The 21,439-nt window shown below is 46.0% G+C and overlaps 1 protein-coding gene and 1 pseudogene across 1 annotated transcript in view; both read left to right on the top strand.

Moving 5' to 3' along the window:
• The first annotated feature begins 538 nt into the window (after positions 1 to 538).
• LOC115331064 lies at positions 539 to 1,874 on the top strand (annotated as a pseudogene).
• A 1,776-nt stretch (positions 1,875 to 3,650) lies between these two features.
• Positions 3,651 to 21,439, top strand: part of LOC115331070 — a 71,084-nt gene continuing 53,295 nt past the window's right edge. Inside the window, exons 1-2 of the mRNA XM_042293522.1 lie at positions 3,651 to 3,662; positions 6,496 to 6,588. Coding sequence (XP_042149456.1) covers positions 3,651 to 3,662; positions 6,496 to 6,588 — 105 coding nt within the window. The remainder of the gene's footprint in view (positions 3,663 to 6,495; positions 6,589 to 21,439) is intronic.

The following is a 21,439-nucleotide window of genomic DNA, read 5'->3' as shown; positions in this document are numbered from 1 at the left end:
TTTCAGGTTCCGCGTTGAGCGGTCTTCTCACGAAGCCGGGAATCGGACTTGCACTGCGGGCCCTTGGGGGAGAACGCTGCACGGGCGTGCGGTACCCCGCACCTCCACCAAAATGTCACAAATGACAAGTGATGAGGCGATAATAACTGAAGAAACTAAACGTTTAATGGGGCGAACTTGTGCCCAAAAATAAAAAGGGAAACGAAGAAAACAGTAGAGCGTCGCGGGCGTCGATGTCGGCGAAACCGCAGGATTGAGCGCAGGGGCAAACCTGACTCCGGCTTGCCACGCGGAGCCGCTTTTCTACACGCGTGGACTTCTGGAGCATTCGGCGTAGAAGGTTGGGCGCGTAGAACATTCTAACCTCGAATCAGCAAGACGGTTCTCGAGTTCACCAGAACATCACATTACAGTGTCAATAAAGATGTGTAGCCGCGGCCAGGAATTGAACCCTGGCCTCCTGCGCGGAGGGAAGCGCGATAACCGTTAGGCTACGGGCGCTCTGCCTGTTTGGTCAGCTGCGCTCGCGGCAATATCAACACGGTGGCGGCGCAGCGCAGTCCAAGTGGAGCGATGGAATAGCGCTGGCTGTTGCGTCATCGAAAATGAGCGGGATGGCTCTAGTGGCATCCAACGACCGGGAACGAACTGGAAACTTGGTCGAAATGGGCAGAAGAACTACAGATGGTGTTCCTTGATGACGACGATTCACACTCTACGAGATGATGGTCCGGCGGAGACAGCCCGGGTGAGTCCGTCGCTGATTATTTTTTCGACGAGAGCTTCATCTGCTCGAAGTGCGACGTTTAGGAAATGAGTTTACAATGGCGCAGTCTTGTAATTGCGAACTTTGGAACATGAACCACGCTGTGATCCTGCGGCTTCCAACAGCGACCGCACGAAATTTAGCAAATCTTGCTCATTTTTTTTTAAATCACTCGTTGCAGAAGACGCGGTCCACAAGAAGAAGAAGGAAAAAAAAAAGAAACTATGGAGGACAAGCTTCTCAAAAAGCTTTACCAGGAGCTGAAAGGTCACAGGGTATGTATAAAAGCATTTTTGTTAGAAAGTGTTAATTTTACGGAGAGCATATCAGTATTCATATTATGTTGCCATTTTGGTGCTTGATTAGATATATTTTTATCAGTGTCATTTTTGCTCTTTCAAGTGTACTTACCAATTATTCATTCATGCAAACTGCAATCTGTTCAGGCCACTGAAGTAATTGGAGACTGTATATATACTGTTTCAGTAACCTTTGCACTGTGAGGGCAGATGACATGTGATGTTATTTTCCTCAGCATTAGAAAAAGTTGGTGGACAACGGGAGTGGCCAACTTTGCGGGTTTGTCAGAGGTCACTTCTGGGAAGCAGTAGCTGAGGACATCCAATGTTATACTTTGTTGTACAACTCTGATAATCTATCCTTACTGCTTATATTTGCTCTTTATAGCTCAGTGCATCTTCTGAGGACCCTGAGGACGTTGCATCACAAGCTCAAGGGCCTGTCTTCGCTGTACCTGCCCTGGACTCTGCTGAAGAGGCCTCTGCTAGGTCCAAGGAGGCCCAGATAAAGGAGGGCAAGACTCGGGCCGGCGAGACCTGGGCCAACAATGTCGAGACCAGGGCCAGCGAGCCTGAGACCGGGGCTGAAGCCAGGGCTAATAAGATCAAAGCCAGGGCCATGACAATGAGGTGGAAGCCAGGGCCAACGGGGCCGAAGCCAGGGCCACCGAGACTGAAGCCAGGATGGTACTGGTCTCAACCTGCTCCAGTCAGGTCCTGGTCTTCTGGTTGAGACCAGGACCTGACTGGGGGACGCTGAGGCTAGGGCCGCCGAGGCCAGAGCACAGGAGGTTGAGGCTACAGCGTAGCGTCCTCTGCATTCGGGCGTAAGGTGAAACAGTATAACCTATTTATCCAGACCTAACTGTCCGATGTCGCAAATTTGCGGCATAAAAAATTTCTTTCTTAGAAGTTAATTTGCACCAAAAATGACTTTAGTAATCGATTACATATACACATTTGCAGGTACGTCCTCTGGGCGCCGCCATCTTCCTAGCTGGAGAGCGCGTGAGCTGCGCCATAATCTAATTACGATGCCTTGAGACGGCGTTGTAGTCGGATAATGGCGCGGCCCACAGTGCACCTAAGTACCCCTTGGCAAGCAAGATGGCGGCGCCCGTAGGCCGTACTTACAAACATGTATACAAAGGAAAAAATAAAATTTAAAACATTTTTTTTATCGACGCATTGGTTTAATTCCCTGCGTTAAATGGTTAACGAGCTTCATCGTATCCCGAAATGAGTACTACTGCTGCTACCATTCTCTGTGATTCCGTAAGTTTTTTTTTTTTTTTAATTTAAACTGAATGCTGATACAGGAAAGACTTTTTCGAAATCAGGGTAGGCAATATCTGTGACGGTAAAGCACTGAATTGTGGTGTGAGAGCCGACCCTGCTTGGGTTTGGAGTTTTACTGTCTATGTTTACACACAGCGTCAATTTTCATGCCTCAATTTGCTGTTCAGCTTACAGAAATAGCATGTGCATTGCTCTTTTGAAGTGCAGCTGTACATAGGTGAAATGAGGCCGCTCATAGTATGATATGGAGTGGCAGCAGCTGTCTGTCTCGATTGTGATATGGAGTGGCAGCAGCTGTCTGTCCTCAGCTTGCAACGGCCTTGCCGCTTGCAACGGCCTTGCCGCTTGCCTCCCTTATCTTGTTCGGCCTTTTTCTGTCGTCAGCTACAGCCGGGTTGCGACAGCACACTGCCTTTTGGTGCCAGCGGAGGTAGGTGCAGCTCTAAAAAAAAAGGTCTATTGCATCCTTTTTGACGTGACAGACGTTCACAGGTCATTTTAAATCTCGCTTAGCAGATGATACATCAATGACTTTTTTGTTGTGTTTTCATCGGTGAGTGACACTTCATGGCAGGCGAAACCAACACAACCTGGACAAACGTGAGGCCTTAGCACCGATTTTCTGTGTCACCTAAAAGGGGTCAGTGTGAAGCGCGGATTGAACACGAGTGTCATGTCAGCCTTGACTGCCCATTAGGTGAGAACACGAGTCGCATCTGAACGATGATGCTTCGCTAATTATTAATCTTCAAATTTGTGCTCTGCTCGGTCCCCTTTTGATTACCGAAAATCCAGTGCGTTCTCTCCCCAAACTCTTCTTTTTGTCGCACTGGCAGGCAACATGTTTGCAAACAGTCTTTTAGCTCCTTCACTCTCGCCATGTCGAAATTCAGACCCCGTGCCGTGGACAGGTTCCGTTCGATGCTCGCATATTTCTTGGCTGTCACTGAGCAATGAGCTTAGGTAACCTACTCGAAATAATGCATGGTGTTTGTTAAAAGCTGACCTCCTAACTTCCTCCGCGACGCGCACTGGCACGGCAGGGTTGTACTAGGGAAACTGATTTCCCTGGTACATCATACGGGCACGGCTGGGAGTAGTAAGCCTGAACAGTCCGGTCTTTTTTTGGCGAGCAAATTCGGTCGGCAGCAAGACTGCTTTTTAGAAGTGTGAACGAACCATAAGTTCTAGCAAAAATGTGCCTATTAGAGAGATTCAACTATTAGAACCATAGCTATACTTACTGCCCTTGTGATATAAGGTCTAGGTGTCCACATTCCTTCAGGATGTGTGAAGAGGTAGGCATTGGAATCTTTGAAAGAAGCTCAGCAATGTTAAGGCATAGATAGATAATGGTTCTTTAAACAGTGCTGACTGTATTGTTGGTTTCATTTGTGAATTGTGTCGTGTTGTCTCTGTTTCTGTCGTGTCCTTAAATTTCAGTGATTTGCCTTTTTCATGGTTCGCAAGGTTTCAGCAGACCCGTCCTTGTTCTTTAAAAGTTTTTTTTTTTTTTAATTAAATGTTGTATATGTCTATTCATGCAGGCTTAGGCCATCCCAACAAAGTCAGGACTGCTTTCTGCTGATCATTTTTATAACCTAAATATAATTCCGTTAAAACCCAGGGAACAATTTTTGGAACTGGTATATATCCCTCATTGCCTCTAAGCACACCTTATGAATTCTGGGAACTGGATGGAAATAGTGTATTAGGTGCACTATCTTTCGATGATTTTCCGAGTGATGCTGCCGCACTCCACGAATGCGGCCACCGGAAGTTCTCATTCAGCCACTTTAGAGCGCGCCGCATTCAACCGGGTTAGGCGTTTTCAAAGCTGGAGGATATATGTATATATATATATATATATATATATATATATATATATATATATATATATATATATATATATATATATATATATATATATGTGTGGATATAGTGGTGCCTCGATTATATGACTTTCAGGAGACTGCGCGAAAACATTGAATAATAATAAAAAACAATTACGGTGCTCAGCCTCATGTGACAAAGATATGCAGAACTTGTAAATAGCCTTTAAGCTGATAATCTGCTGGAATCTGAAGAACCTAGAACCCTCATGCAAATATGAATGTAACCTAGAAATTGTGTAATGGAGGTGCTAATCAATCTTTATTATCACCATGGAACTTCAAAAGAAATAACTGAGTTTCTGCTGACTCGTCCAGCCGCGCGTAGACCGGGGACGCATAATTGGGGTTTTACTGTATCCACTCTGGGACACATTTCATGCTCGATCGCAGAATGTGTAGAAGTTTCATAAAAATTTCTGGGCGTTGCCTTTAAAGACTAGCATTTTCAAAAAAAAAAAAAAATAAAAACAGGAAATTGCTTTAATAAATGACGCAGATCAAGCCTGAAATGTGCTCGACAGCGGATGTTTTCTTCAGCTTCGATAATACTTCCCCAGTCGACTGCTGCATGCTGCAAGATTGCCAATTCAGAACTTCCGGAGGCCGCAATCACAGAGTGGAGAAGCGTAATTATAGTTGTAGGCACATACTGCAGTCTATGTGCAAGTTCTCTTAAAGGGACACTTGCATGGATATTGGGAATATAGCTAATAGCAATCATTACTGTTGATCACTATTAGCCTTGGCACACTCGCAACTGTTGTCTATTTGGAAAGAAAGTTTACTATATAAGCCCTTTCGGCCAGCCTAGTCATCATCACTTCGTGCAAAGCATTTTTGTTTAATAGTGCGATTGATGACTCACTTACACATCCTTTCCTTTTTCCTAAATATCATATTCCTCATGCAGTTCTCTAGCTGCTTGTTTTGCCATTTTATCTGGCAAGAATCTTAACATCGTGCAACACCAAGGAACAGGGGCATCTACTGCAGTGAATGGCGAGGTGGCCAGACTGGCTAGCTCGCGTGGCAGCCGCATGATTTTGGGCACGTTCATTCATACACCTGCTCATTTGGCCAATATACACTGCTGCTCACAATAGTGGTATCTGATACACAATGCCTAAGGCACACTCAACAAATTTATTCTTGTGTTTTATGCTGCAAGGCTCAGACAGCTGCTCTGGGCTGTTGATTTGGTGGCAAAGCCGAGCCATCTTATTGGGTGCCAAGAACACCACAGGAATGCGGCAACGTTGACTGACTTCCCTTAATTGTGTGACACTGAGTGTAAATATGGTATCAGAACTAGTTTCATATTTTACCTCTCACGAGTGGGTTTGTTTATGCAGGAGCAAGTTACCTGCAGATGTGTATAATTCAGGCCGCCAAAAGCCTGTTAAAAAAAGTTAAGGTATAAACAAACCTGATCGTGAGAGGCCCAATGTGAGACCAGAGGTGGTACCATACTTACAGTCAGTGTCACACAATTCAAGGAAGCCGGTGAGCGGTACCGCATTACTGTGATATTCTCGGCACACAATAAGATGGCACGGCTCTCCACAGAATCAACAGGCCCAAGCCGCCGTCTTAGCCTTGCAGCATAAAACACAAGGATAAAATTGCTGGGTGCCGTGGGCGTTGTGTATCAGATACCAATATTGTGAGGAGCAGTGCATATCGGCCAGATGGGCAGGTGGGTGAATGACCGTGCCCGTGAGCACGTGGCTGCCATGCGAGCTAGACTGTCTGGCCAGCTCGCCATTCACGGCAGCAGATGCCCGTGTTCCCCGGTATCGCCTTAAGTTAAGATTCTCGCAGATACAATGACAAAACAAGAAGAGATCTGCATGAGGCATATGACATTTGTGAAAAAGGAAAAGAGCGTGTAAGTGAGATATCAATCGCCCTGTTAAACAAAAATGCTTTGCGCCGACGTGATGCTGACTAGGCTGGCCGATGAACTCTATATAGTAAATGTTCTTTCCGAATAAACAACACTTCCGAATGTACCTTGTGTTGCCTACCTTCGTCTTCGTCGTTGTTGTTTTTGGTGCCTTTAAACCTCTAATACAATTAACAAACTAGCTTAATTACCCTCTTTAGTATTAGCTAGCTCTGTTCATCAAACGCTTCCTTACCACCAGCATGTCACAGCCATTCGTGTACATGCGCTCATCTAAAAGGCATTCATGTGGATGTAATCACCGTATTTGGTTCTATTTTTATGTTTCAGATAACCTTTGGAGACATTGCGGTTTTTGAGGCGCAGTTGAAGCGTGTCGACACGAAGCAGCCGTCCATTTACGCTCAGGAACTCGCGGCCATGGTATTTGCAACTGAGGCCCTGACAAACTGCTGCCTTACTGGGTCGGCAATGAAGGGAAAGCTTCCTAAATAGATAGTTAAGGACTTGATAGGTGAGTAAATTGGCGTAAAGAAGAAATGGCAAGGCACTATTGCAATCAAACTTAACAGGAACAAATGCTAAGTCTACTCTTGACATATATTATACTCAAATCCTGGACATAAGCTCACCGGAGAGAAGCGAACCGGTGAAAAGCTCACCAGGTGAAAAATTCATCGCAGACAATTTAGGTGCATGCGTGGGACACTAAAACACAACAATGAATTAAATCTGATAGATGCATGGCTTGTTGAGTAGTGGTACCAAGTTTATTTATCAATTGGTTAGAAGCAAATGCAGTCCCGTACAGGCTGCCTCTAGCAGTCTTTGTAGTTCTCGGCGTACCTCCCTACTGAAAAAAAAAACAATTTGAAATTCGAACGGGTGGAAAACTGGTGGACCCGTTTAAATCAGATGGATGGCAAACCTGTCGATCCGTTTGGATCAGACGTGATTATGGGATACGGGTACTCGTTTGAAACGGTACCCGTTTGATACGGTACCCGTTCGATACGGGTACCGTTTTGGACGACCCGTTTGAATCAAATGGGTGGCAAACCTGTTGATCCGTTTGGATTAAACGTGGTTATGGGATACGGGTACCCGTTTGATACGGTACCCGTATGAATCAAATGGGTGGCAAACCTGTTGATCCGTTTGGATCAAACGTGATTATGGGATACGGGTACCCTTTCGAAACGGTAACCGTTTTGATACGGGTGCCCGTTCAACCAGGCACGTGACCACACATTTGAACGCGCCATTCGGATAGGCAATTTATTCGCTAGCCCTAGATGGGTATCGTCTGGAAGGGTAGTTATCTTAAACTTATTTAAGACGTCCCGAAACTCATAGACCTATTTCTCGCGCAGGTGCTTGCAAATGGACAGGAAAACAGACACAAAATATCGTTTTCAATTCGCCTAGAAGTTTATTACAACTTATTCCGTAGACAAGTACAAACGTGCAAGCGATCTGTAAAATGTGAAGAGGCACTCTAAGGTTTTATGCAGTCGAGGTAATTTCAGACTATATGGCAGACTTTGGAGAAAATTATTCTCCTCGCTGCCGCGAGATTAGACGATGCATAATTCTATGGATAATCTGGAAGAGTACGCGTAGAAGAACGGTCAATCGTTGCCAATAAGTAGGTTGCAGTGCACTTACCATAATAATAGGTGACTTGAAAGATGTAATCCAAAATATATGTCGACACGGTCAAAGCAGGACAACCACACAAACACAAAAACGAGAGGGAACGGCTCCTTGGAAGTTTCAACACGATGCGGCGCACAAGCTGTCATTTGCCGAACCCAACCAAACCGCAAGAATTCCTGACTTCTTTGAAGAATCGCTTGTGGCCGATTTCCGTGTAGGAGTTTTTGAACACTGATAGCTTTGGTGCACATCCAATACGTTGTCGAGAGACATCCTAATAAGACTGCGGGGATAAGCGCCGTTCACACTCTTGCGACCGAGTAATACCGAGAGACCAGACGGGTTTGTAAGCCTTTTGCGACTTCTTAGGACTGGATGCGATGCAGCGGAGCTGGTCCTAAGAGATCGCAAGAGTCTTAAAAACCGGTCTGGTCTCTTTCGGTCTTACTCGGTCGGAAGAGTGTGAACGGGCCTTTAGACGACAGATCGAAGCAGGTAGGACGAGCCAAGTTCAAACTGCAAATGAAAACAAGCAGAGAAAGAAAAAAGCGGCTGTCAGGCGCGCCCTTCCAGATCTCGATGCTTATTAGCGTGTAGCTCGCGCGCTGCTGTGGGTCGCGTGACAGAGCTGACCAAAAAATTGGGTTGTGTGTGTGTTTATACAGCCTAGAACTTGGTCTGCCTCACAGGGGCGACGAGTCTCCCAACTGTAGATGAGAAATTTAGCCAGTGCGGTACAGCCGCTAGCCTGGGGTCTTTAACGTGCATCACGCAGTAGTGATACACGACCGCACGCCGGTACGATGCTCATCCAGATCGAAACGGGCAGGGGTGGGGCTCGAACCCAGGATCCCTGGGTTCTGCAGCGCGAGACAGAGCTGACCAGACAGGAGGGAGAGAGCGAGGTCAAGGCGCAGGACGCCCGGACATACCCCACCCTTCTATATAAAAAAAAAGAAAGAAAAAAAATCGCGGTTAGGTTTTTTTTTTATTTTTTATTTTTATTGTAGTCAATGCTAGGGGAGAGGGTGCACCATCCGCTGTACCACTGTACACGCGCTTTCATCCTCTCTTCGAATTGCCACAGAAAGTTGACTACGCCGTGTTTGCAGCCTCGGAAAGCAGGCGAATTTTTTCAGGACGCTTGAACCAAATACTTTACTAGGGGGAATACATTCCACTCCTCTCAAATACAATAGCCTCGGCGCGGACAGGTTATCTGGGCTTGGCGAAAGTCATCTATCGTCGGGGAGGTCTCGGCTATCGATGATATTGATGTTCTACATACCAAATACATCGTTGTGGCAATGACACGTGCAGCGCGCCACTTCTAAGAATAAAATGGCGTCTAAACTTTAGTTCAGTGGTGCGCTAAATACTTTGCTGCGCTGTGCCGCCATGATCTTCCCAAGGGTCGCACGTTCCACGCGCCTCGTGAATCGACGCACCTTGCGCTACTTTTCAAACATGAAGGGGCTTTAGGTGGAATCGGAGACGACACCGCCGCTGCCGCCGCGGACATCCACGTGCACTTGCGCGTGGACTCACGCGGACCTCCATGCCGTCAGTGCTGGATTCGGCGCTGTAGACGTTCTGTCTAATGCAAATGAGCAGAGTGGAATGTATTCCTCCTAGTAAAGTATTTGCTTGAACGCTGGAAATGGCGCGCGCCGGCCTGAAACTCTGCTTGCGCCCGAGCGAAAAAATCACCCAGCGCGAGCTCGTAATTCGACTGCTGCAACAGTGGGCCTGTTCTCGCCATGCTCGATGTTCGTGCAGCCACGTGTTCGCGCGTTACCTTCGCTGAGTCTTGAATTGAGGCGAAACGGAGTCAAGAAGTATATTCTTTCACGTGGTCGCGTCCTCTGCGAGAGAGATTCGAGTTGACTAAGTAAACTGAGGCAAAAAACAACGCGAAAGTTTTAAAATTTTGTAAAAAATATCGGCTCGGCAACGTCGCATGTTTACGTAAAAATTTTTTTATTGTTGTTGCAGTATAAGCAAATATCAGCGCAATCAAAATATGAATTAATTACTTGCATTAAGCGGACGATCGTAAATCGATGAACCGGCGCTCCCGGCTTTCCCGAAACAGGCTGCCACTGCTGAAACTGGCGTGCCCATCCCCCCGATCTGTACGTTCAGTATTAAACGGGCTCTGGAGAGCTGTTTGATTAAACCGGCACAGCTTGCCGGTCACCGGCCACCTGTCCTTGGAACATGGTCACCGGTTTGAGCAAACTTACGACAACTTTGCCCAAACGAGTGACCCATTTGCCCAGACAACTGACCCGTTTGCCAAACAAGTGACCTGTTTGCCCTAATAGTTGACCGTTATGGCTCATACGGGGGACCCCTTTGAGCCGTACGGGCGACCCCTTTGACAAACTGGTGGCCGGTTTGGCTAAACTGTTAACGGTATGAACTTGTTTACTTTCATATAGGCTACAAACGTTTTTTTTTCAGTAGGGCTGAAACCCCTTGCAGATAGTTTCCAGACAGTTCTTGCATACCTTGAGTTAACCCAGATTGATCTTATCAGCTTCAGCTCCACTCACTTTGGTGGCCTAAATTTTGGACCCAAATCGTTGCTTCTGTGTCTGTTATGGCTTACCTGTCGACACCGTTGCATGAGATGGGGTTTCTTCTAAAAACATGCAATGTCCATTGCGTACACACTTTAGCCCAGCTCGTGATTCACCCGGTAGCCAAGAAAAAAGAAAGTTGAGCTATTGTCTCAAAACAGGTGAGCTTTTGTTTGATGAGCTTCTGTCCGGTGAGCTTTTGTCTGGTTACCATTAAACTTGTGTCTCGGTGCTCATAGATGTTTTTTTTCTTATGTTGAGGTATTTGTCTTTTTGTGTCATTACATCTTGCGCTACACCTCTGGTTTCCAATGATGTGCCCCAGTTCTAGCATACTTTAATTTTTGCCTAGACTAAAATTCACTCTGGTGTTCCTTCTGCTTAATTTTGATCGCCAATGTATATCAGTGATTAAGCTTTACGAACCTTCAGTATTGTTCAGCTTTGTGTACAATTTTCTGAAGACAGCTGACTGTTTATCCCAGCTTTAGGCTGCTGAATCTTTCAAAACCTTCAGATTGTTCAGTTGTTTTTAAAGTAATCGTTTGGTACAGTATGGCCTCAGTTGGTTTTACATCACTAAACACTTAATCATAATATAAAATAGATGTCAGAATCAAAATTAAAAAAAAAAGTGGTCAGCAGTGTGTTTAGAATTATTGTCTAGCCTACGCTATCTCCAACTTTCTAGCCAAATATCCTGAAGCTCGGGTTCTCGAACAGGGTTCCTAGTACAGTATCCTTAGGATTCTCTCAACACCTGAACTTCCTCAAATGTTCCTACATTATTGTCATACACTTAGTTGCAACAATGCCAAGAGTGGAAGGGGCTCCTCGGCTAACAATAACAATACATTTTTGTTCGCTGATATCACAAAAGTTTGAGAGTCCCTGTCGCAAAGAATGTTATGTTTGCAGGCTTTTAAAGGGGTTATGAAATAGTTTTCAAACTTGGCCAAGTAAGCGCGGCAGTGGCTCGCCGTCACATGTGCAGTAAAGATCAGAAAACAATTTTTGCCAAGGCGCACTAGTTTTATTAAAAAAATTAAATAGACTCAAGTTTGGGGGGCTCCTCATCGGTTAAAGTCCTTTCCAGGTTACGTGCGTGTGACATGAATGGGGGGGGGGGGGGGCAAATGAGTGAATTAAAACCTTTATAGAAACCTTAGCTTCAAATTGGGCAGGTACCTGCTTAACTCGCAAACTCAACCACTATTGGCGCCATGCCAGTAGTTTAGGTGGCCACCATAAGCTGCATGATAGAAAATGGACCTTTTTTTCCTTTCTAATTACACAGCGCACTCACAACATTTTGAGGGATCATGGTGTGTTTTGTCGTACTTGTGATAAGGTAAAAGAAATAAAAGTAACGAGCTCCAGACTCTTTCCACAGTAAAACTGTTTCATGATCCCTTTAATGCATTGAAAAGTTATCGAAATGCCTTGTCTTAGATTATTTCACAGCAGCAATATTTCACAGTTGCCAATAAACATAGTCATCGGTCCCCGTGCTCAATATATTTAGATTATTAACTTTTTGTTGTTGATTTCTCTTTGTGAATATTTTCTAAAATTATGTGGACATGAAGTATAATTAAGTAGTATTAAGAAAATATGGAGTTTTAAGGCAAGTTTTTTAATTGTCTATTGTCTTCTCTTTTCAGCTTTTGTTATTGCCAAATTCCCTGGGGAAACTCGGAAGTTGGTGAAAGGATACCAGTGAAGGAAGTGCAGCAATACTTCCTACGCTCAAAAGAAAGCCTCCAACACACAGAAGGAAACTGGAAAATGAGAAAAATTTAGCTTTGATTGAGCCCGACGCCTGCCTGAGGCGTCGGCCTCAGGCAGGAATTTGCTTCAGAGGATGGTCGCGATGCTACACGGACGAGTACGTCGACTTCGACGCACGCACAGCCACAGCCGCAGCAGTGTAGAGAGACTTCGGAGAACGAGCAGCGGAGCGCCTCTCTTTTGTGCATTGGCATTTTGTGCATTGGCTTTTTTTTTCTTCAATCTGATTAGCAATTAATATTTTAGATTTTATTTAACAAGTGCATTCACTTTTTTTCATTCCTTTTACTTCAGTCATGTAGGTGATGTTACTTCAGTCATGGTTGATGATAAATATTGTACGTTTTATATTAAGAGGTGGACAGCGTCTCCCGACCCGGAAGACGCTGTCCAACTCGGATGCCTCTGGGCAGGCCCACTTGAAGAGCTCCTGCATCACCCAAACCTATTCAAGGGGCGTCTCCACTGGGTGCTGTGTCCGCCACTCCAGTACTCGCCGGATTCAAGACAGGTACCCGGCCGGGATAAATTCGTCTTGGAACTTCCACTGGGAAATCTTACCAGCTCAAGAACGGGGCCACGATGCGCCACCAGCGTGCGGCCCTCGCCTGGAACGTTATGAGCAGCACCCATGCAAGGACATAATCGTCCGAAACGCCAGTGGCGAGCTTGTAGGCCGCCAACTCAGCCAGGAAGTCGGCCACAGACTTCAGGTCGTCGTGGACTTTGTACACCAGGACACGGTCCTGGGGCAGTGGTCCTTGCCCTTTTAGTCCGTCATAATCCAGGGTAAGGCCTTTCACGACCGTGCCGCAGGGGTTGGCAACCCTTGCCATCCGTTCCATTGACATCGGGTCAGGCTCCTCTGCGGTCTCGCACTGCGCTGTGGTGTCTCTGCGGCCGCTCATCGCGAAAGTGGCCGCGAAAAGACAACAACACAAAAGGAACGAAGTGAAACAAAAGAAAACGCGCAAATAAATATACACAAGAGCCGCGCCGCGAGAGAGAATGGGAAAGATGGCATCCAGTGGTCGAAGCCTAATCGAACGGCTACGTATGCCTAACGGGCCAGGAAAAGCTAAAAACAAAAAAACCCGACTAAAAACGTCTAAAACTTGCTAAAAGCCTCCGGTCCCACCCGCAGGACAGCAGTGGGCCCCGCGTTTGACGCCAGGTAATGTAGGGTTCGATGCCACTGCTCACTGAAAGGACCAACGAGGCAGATATAAAAAAAAACAAGCACGCACCTTTACTGCGTTCAACCGTCCCTGCTGACCGACTGCCAATTGACTGGCCAGGCGCAAAGCTCCGACTAGATCGAGCCTCTCACTCCACCCGCGCCCAGCTCATGACCCAAGCCCCGTGCTTCTTTTGATTGCGGCGTATACACCGGCACAAAGCCAGTGACACCGCCACATGGGTTAAGGTATATGGCGGGAGCACTGGGTTTTGCTGGCGAGGATAGAAGAACGTAGAAAATTGCAATCACAAAAAGGAGGCTAGAGATTTGTTGAGGAGCTCTCGAGAAGCAAGCTAATACACAAATATTTTCGAGTCGATTATTTGAATAGAAAGTATATAGTTAAAATTAAAGGGTTCTAGCCTTTATAAAAAAACGACTTTTCAGTCATGATGTGCTGTGTGACCCTGATAAAACCTCTTAACTTCAGCCTGTTACGCTTTCAGTATTTAGCACTTCAGACATCATGGTTCAGCAACTTCGGACTTCAACACTGCAGACCTTCAGATTTTACCCCTTGAGCCTACTGACTGCATAGCCAACATACCTTTCAAGGCAGACGTACATCTTCCCTGAAGGCCTCGAGAGAACAAAATATCTGTGAGGTGTTTACTCAAACCCGTACGCAAGGAGCTGTAGACAAAGCGATCATATCAAGAACAGACATCAGCGATTTTCGTCGGACATATTATGTTTCTACGCGTTCACAATACCGCTGGGTAAATTCTTGAGAAGTGCGGTAGTTCAACAAATAAAACAAACGAGATGCACCCCTCCCCCCCCCCCCCCCCCCCCCGGCTCCCTCAGAATGGAACTGGACGTCGGCCTCAGGCAGGAATTTGCTTCAGAGGATGTTCGCGATGCTACACGGACGAGTACGTGGACTTCGACGCACGCACAGCCACAGCCGCAGCAGTGTAGATAGACTTCGGAGAACGAGCAGCGGAGCGCCTCTCTTTTGCATCCTCGACGACAAGGAGGTGACTACGCTGCACCGGGCACTGCCCTTGGCTGGAGCAGAATGTTTGGTGAGCGCCTGGTAAACCCGAGAAACTCGAAGGCGGCGGGGGGAGACGTGGTGAACTCAGCCATCATGTTGCAGCGCCGAAAATTGAGACTGGCCTTCCAGTGTCTGCCACCCAACTGCGGCATTTGAGGAAATGAAGAGGCGGATCGCCTGGCTTCTTCGGACCTAGGCGAAGAAGCTTGCCCGACCTCCGTCGTGGCTGCGTTCTTGGACGCACAACTCCTGGTGAGGCGGTCTACCGGCGTGCGCCGCCCAGATCTTGAAAACGACCCCACGCCGCCCAGACTCCCGAAAAAGCTGCCAAACAAAGTAGCTGCAGCAGTGCGAAGACCTTGCACAAACAGGGCCTTCGCCCCAGCTCACCTGGCCCGCTGGCGTACCCCCAGAAGCAGCCGTTGCTCGCGCTGCGACGAGGAAAGAGCGGATGACTCGCACATCGTCCCGCGGTGCGACCACTTGTTCCACGAACGAATGAAACTCAGGCAAAAGTACACTGCCATGAGATGCACCGCAAACTCCTTGGAGGACGTTTTCGGGTCGCGAGGTCCATCTGGAGCAGCGGCGCTCTGGGCCCTGGCATAGTCTTTCGAGCGAACAGAGCGCCAACAGCCAAGCAGAAACAAAGCCCCTCCCGCCGACCGTTGCCGCTAGGGACGCGGGAACGTCACATTTTCTCTACTTTTCAGGGCGCCCCTGCGAGTCGCGCGCTGAGAAAACCAGACTACTTTGGCTATCCAGGCACCGCGCGTTCCGAAGGCCATGATTAGCAAGTCGCCTGCCCTCTCTCACAGAGAAAAGGGAGATCGGCGGAGTGTTGCGTTCGCTGTGGCTGCTCGATAGAAAATGGGCAAGCGGCTTCCCTGACGCACATATCCCGAAGGGTCACGTCATCTATCCCACAAACCCGCTAAAACAATTTTCATGAATGTTGTGGATAAAAAAAGAAGAAAAAAGATTGGGAGAGAACTTACAGGCGTCTAAAATCCATGACGGTTTTCTTACATCCTTTAGGAATTGTTAATAAGTACGCAGGCCCCTTAGAAATCTTCGACGAATTTCTCAAACCCGTAAAATAGTTTTTAAGAGTACGTTTAAACAAATAAGAAATCCTGGTTGGCACCATAGACGGTGTACCAACTAGCTCAATTTCGTAATGGAAGGCAAGATGACTTAAGTTACTGCGCGATACAGAAGGTATAGCTAATAACATTCAACCATTAATGCATCCTATAACGATACGCTTCCTGTAAACGAACTGGTTTTCTTCGCACTGCCTCGTAAGCAAATAGTGGAGTGAAGAGAACATTACACAATAAAGGCAGCGGCCCACTGAGGCTCACCCTTTTGTCGTGTCAAGCAGAAGACAGAAAAGAGAAAACAGCGTCTAGCTAGTAACATAGACGCACAGTTGGGTCATTCAGCTGTGGCCAGGGGCTGAGCCAGGGAACGAAGTTCGTCTCAATTTAATTAATTGAATATGGCATTTGTAGATGTAACGCCGAAATGCTATCGCATTTTAACGTAGTCTGTAGCGATGCACCGCAGAAACAGTCAGTTTTTTTAGCATAAAATGTCCCTATGGGCTGAATTTTATGAACAAGTGTAACGCTCACGTTAAAAAAAAAGCGTTACGCGCCTACCAAGGCAACGCGAAGGATACATATCCCCTGCCAAAAAATGCATATGCACCCAGAGCATAGAGAAAACATAATTTGTCATAGTAATTTATTCGCAATTACATCTAGGAACAAACCGTCGAAACCAGAGAGGTTGAACACGGATTACAGCGGAAGTCGAAACGCCGACTGTGCGCTCCACAGTCTCCGCCATCTTCGCACGGGGACACAAAGAAGCCTTTTTTTGCGTTTTGGAACAAGTAAACACAAGGACAATTACTACACTAAAATCGCGTCATTCTGTAAGCGCACACGCCATTTACAATTTATTAACATACTCTAGAACGTCCAGAATTGGAACCCATTCTAGTAGGCATTATAAACTTGAGTAAACAAATTTAAAAATATAAATTGTTTTTTATAAAATACATTGGAACGATCCGAACGTTCATAGCTGTGTTTGGCGGAGCTATTCTGCTTCGCCCTATTCCATACAGGCCCAAGATCACTACAAAATCAACAGGAATGTCACAAATATTTTTCTCTGCCAGGAAATGAATGCAGTGAGGGGTCGGAGGGAAGTTATTTCTTTTTTTACATTTCGCTGGAGAACATTGCAGAACAGATGGGCATTCCAGCAAATTGAAAGTACGTGTTCAATGCTTTTATTTTTGTAGAGAAAAAAACCTTCAACACGCCAAGGAACGAAAATATTTTTCTATTCGAGCCAGGCTTTAACAAATAATCTGCTGCAACTTAAAAAAAAAAAAAAAAAAACTTTTTTTTTTCTTTTTAAGGAGGTGGAATTGACATGTTTTTATACTGGATAAAAAGTCATGTCCTGAGCCTGCCTGGTACATGGAACGGTATGCCGGTACCGAAAATACATTTTCAATAACGTGGTGCGTTAAAAATGTGCAGGTCAGAGTTGACAAGTAATCAAGTAAAAACCGCGCGCTTAGAAAACAACATGCACCAACCATTCTTGATTATACATTGGTCGCGACAATAAGGAACAAGAATAAAGTTTATTTCTTTTTGCAGTCTGCTCTGAATTACACCATGAAGAAGGGGATTTATAGGATCTCTGAAAAGTGTAAAAGATGGAAAAACGTGCTTTTAAATTCCATCGTAAACCGGAGACACGGAAAAATAAAAAAAAACGGACAAAACAACAAGTCTCGAACACAGCTTCTAGTTTATTTGAACACCTCCGCTCTGATATATACACCACAAACCTCTTCTTTAAGGTCGAAACACCTCCTCTCCACTCCATCAACGACATCTCAATCTGAACCAATGACACATGCTACCCTCCTTCCTTTCATACCAACCAAAAACTGACCCAGACGACCTCATTTCAAAGCCATGATAACAGGCACTCAAACAACAAACCCTGCTAACGTTAAAAACGCACCCCCCCCCCCCCCAAGAAAAAGAAAAAAAAAAATTGAGACACGTTTTTTTTTTTTCGGAAACGACCAGCCACAGCTGATAACAGGAAACTCCAACAGACACGGTGTAAACGTTCAAACCTCCCCCCCCCCCCCCCCAAAAAAAAAAAAAAAAGAAAAGACATAAAAAGCGTTTCAGTTTGCTACCGAAAGCCGAGGACGGTGTGCTGACACAATTGCCACGCGCCAAAACACGCAGTCTCCCTCACAACTCTCCTACCATTTTCTTTCTCTTTATGCAAAACCTGGGTATCCCCCCACCCCGGCTGACAGTGATTGCAGTCTCCAACATGTTTAGCTATTTCTGAATGCTGCGCCTTCAACATAACATGAATTGGAAAGCTTAACCCCCTTTTCGGGTGGTCGTCAGGGTTGCCTTAAAAAGCACCAAAACCCTGATTTAACTTGTCAGGTAGGAGTGGTATACGACATTCCGTTGCGGTGCGGATTGTCCTATGTAGGGCAAACTGGTCGCTGTTTGAATGAAAGGTTGCTGGAACATAAAAGGGCGGTGAAAGACAAGGCGCAGCATTTAGAAATAGCTAAACATGTAGACTGCAATCACTGTCAGCCGGAGTGGGGGGATACCCAGGTTTTGCATAAAGAGAAAGAAAACGGTAGGAGAGTTGTGAGGGAGACTTTGTGTATTTTGGGCGCGTGGCAATTGTGTCAGCACACCGTCCTCGGCTTTCGGTAGCGAACTGAAACGCTTTTTATGTCTCTAATTTCTTTCTTTTTTTTTTGGGGGGGGGGGGGGGGAGGGGGGGTTTGAACGTTAACACCGTGTCTGTTGGAGTTCCCTGTTATCGGCTGTGGCTGGTCGATTCCGGAAAAAAAAATAACTAGTGTCTTTTAATTTTTTTTTTTTTTTTTGGGGGGGTGCGTTTTCAACGTTAGCAGGGTTTGTTGTTTGGGTGCCTGTTATCATGGATTTGAAAGGAGGTCGTCTGGGTCAGTTTTTGGTTGGTATGAAAGGAAGGGAGGTAGCATGCGTCATTGGTTCAGTTTGAGATGGGTCTAGGAGAACTCGTCACAAGCCCGGTCGTCACAGGCCAACTGGTCATAGGTGAACTCTTCAAGGAGGCCAACTTGTCACAGGGCATCTCGCACGAGGAATTTTCGTCACGCAGGAATACTCGTCACAAGGAACACTTGTGTCACGGCGTGGAGTTTGACTGTAGAACTACGAATTTACTTCTGTGTATTGCTACACCACAGGCACAACGTGTAACTTTGAAAAATAACTGGTTGGATGAACTTTCGCCCGACAACCATATTTTTAAGCCGCGACCTTGCGCCTCTCATTGACATATAATAGTATATGATAATTGGCACATTAAATATAATCACAGTTATAGTTATACAAGCTTACCGTGTGGTACACTTGCAAATATATGTATGCGGTAAACTTGTGACGCTAGATTGTATTCCTAGGGCTAGATAGGAGGCATTGAAATACACATTTCAAAGAACAAAGTATAGTTTTTATTCACATTTAGCAGACAACTCAAATAAAACGCTTCAGACCGAGAACCGGCTGTTCCTTGCAATATTTCGTAGTGTTTCGACTGTAGAGATGCTTCTGTGATCTTCAAGAATTCTCGAGATGCACTCGTTCATTTCTCGGTACTTCCGTGCAAGATGTGGTGGATTTTCCCCCACATCTAACTGTGCCACCTTCAACTCTTGGAATGCTTGCTCGTCCTTCGGATAGCTGATGAACGCCCATAGGTTCGGCAGGCAACAGTCGACATTGGACTGAGACGATAAAGAGGACAACGAAAGGTTAATTTAAACAGTTGGCAACCATGCCGGCTGCGATGAATACGGAAGATATTGCTTTGCTGACCTAACCACTGGCCTGGAAGCCCCGATGCCAATTACTTCAACGGAGTTGTTCGTACATGGCAAATTCTGCAACACGGCGCGTCGTGCACCGACCAAAGGCTCGAAGAAAACATGGCAGCCTGAACACCATTACGTCTTCTGCGACAGATGTAGGTATCCTCGAAGTACATGGCTAAATATGTGGCCGCAGTGGGGAAAACTTCTAGAAGCCCGTCGAACGCATCCGGGACTTTGGCGGGAGGGAGGAACGCTAATGCGGGCAGCATTCGCATCTAGAAGGGAAGACAAAACAAATTACCGTACTTAAAGAGAGTTGAGCTGTTTGATTTTACTTTAACAAGGAGCTGACTCTCAGCTTGATGTTTTAATGTTATAATGGAAAGCAGTAGTCTGAAAATATATTCAGGGATAAATTTGTGAGCTATCGAATGAGCATTCTCCTTTGACTGCATACCTTTTTTATGTAGCTTTGCTATGGGGGCTATAATGTGTCATTTCGGTTGTGAAGTCGTGTACAGCGATGGCTACACAACTCTTCCAACTCCACGTTTGAGTAATGTGTACGCACTATTTGAGGATACTTGGCCCCGATTTTTAAATACGGATATAAAGAAATTGTCAAGACTAAATTAAAGTATTGCTTAATTGACAAACGAGCCGTTATTGCTTCTCAAGGTGAAAAGTAAGGAGAACGTGTACATGTTACGGTTCTGTGAAGACTCTCACTTTAAAATGGAAAAAACGAAACCCAATCGCCTGATCCGCAAAATCTTCGTCATTGCTGTAGCGTGCCTGCAAGCCCAACTTGCACAACCTCCGTAAACGGACTGACAGAGATGAAAAAAACATCCCTGAATCTTCGCTTGGTGAAATTCCCTCGAACAGGTTGTGATTACCACCGCCTCAATGTCACAGTAAATGGCCTCGACTGCCACGCTAGACAGGAGGCTGGAGAGCACGGAGAAAATTCTGAAAAAAGCATGAAAGAAACTGGAAATACACTCGACTTTTACTATTTTGTGTGGGAACTTACCGCCGGTATAGGTTACTTCTTGCTTGTTCGATAGCAACGCGCACGCAAGAGAGATCACTGCCCCACGGTACAACCCGTCGACTGTATACACCTCATAAAACAGCGACGGCGTCACCTTGAACGTTCCGTCCATGAACCAAGCCTTGGCAGTGGAAAGGCGCTCAAAGTTTTTCGGTGTGCCAAAAACGAGAATGCGGTCTCGGTTGCCAACACCGCTGTCGTGAGCAAGGAAGGGTTCGTCTTGCACTCCGGACACCTGTGAAACATGTTGTCGCAAATGACAATTCATCAGGCTGTGAATAATTGACAAACTAAACATTTAATATTTGCCGAACTAGCGCCGAAAAAAAAAAACTATAGTTGTAGTTGTCGACGTAGGCTTAACTTTAGGGTCGGGCAAGGCTGGCTCCGCACAGCCTCATTTGTAGCGGCATGGCTTTCTCGAAACCTTTGGAACCTTATAAACATTTCTGAAAAAAGAGATTTTCGCAGGCGCCATCTTGCGAGCTCGTGCTAATGGCGCTTGCTTTCCTCGTGTTCTCAAGCAACGCACACGCGCATGCTGGGCTATACGAATTGCACGCAGGACTCTAGCGTGTTATGAAAATGCTATCAAAGGTATACGAAAGCGCGCGCTCGTGCACTTTGAGCGCCGAATGAAGATTCGCACGCGCGCATGCAAAGGCTCAATCAGCCGTCAACGTGCATGATGGCGCGTGTCCCTATTTTTGACTGGGTGAATTTCCATAACACGCTCTACCTTCGGCAGCATTGCTACAGGAAGTTTACCCTCAGTATAGAGCAGTATATAGCAGAATAATAAAACAGGTGCCACGTATGCTATTGTTATCTGCGTGAGAGCCATGTGCATTGCCCACACTCCCACACACCTGGCAGTAAAGAAAGCATTGACTAAATCTACGTGCGAGCGAAGCCGATGCTACAAGTACAAGCATGTTGCCTTAAGCGACTCTAAATATATACACGAGCGCGCGTACTTAACAGGCCCTACAAATGTGCT

This window comes from Ixodes scapularis, unplaced genomic scaffold (genome assembly GCF_016920785.2).
Source record: "Ixodes scapularis isolate PalLabHiFi unplaced genomic scaffold, ASM1692078v2 PGA_scaffold4__175_contigs__length_147842914, whole genome shotgun sequence".
NCBI lineage: Eukaryota > Metazoa > Arthropoda > Arachnida > Ixodida > Ixodidae > Ixodes > Ixodes scapularis.
Note: the sequence above shows the minus strand (reverse complement) of the source record. Positions and strands in the feature narration are given on the sequence as shown.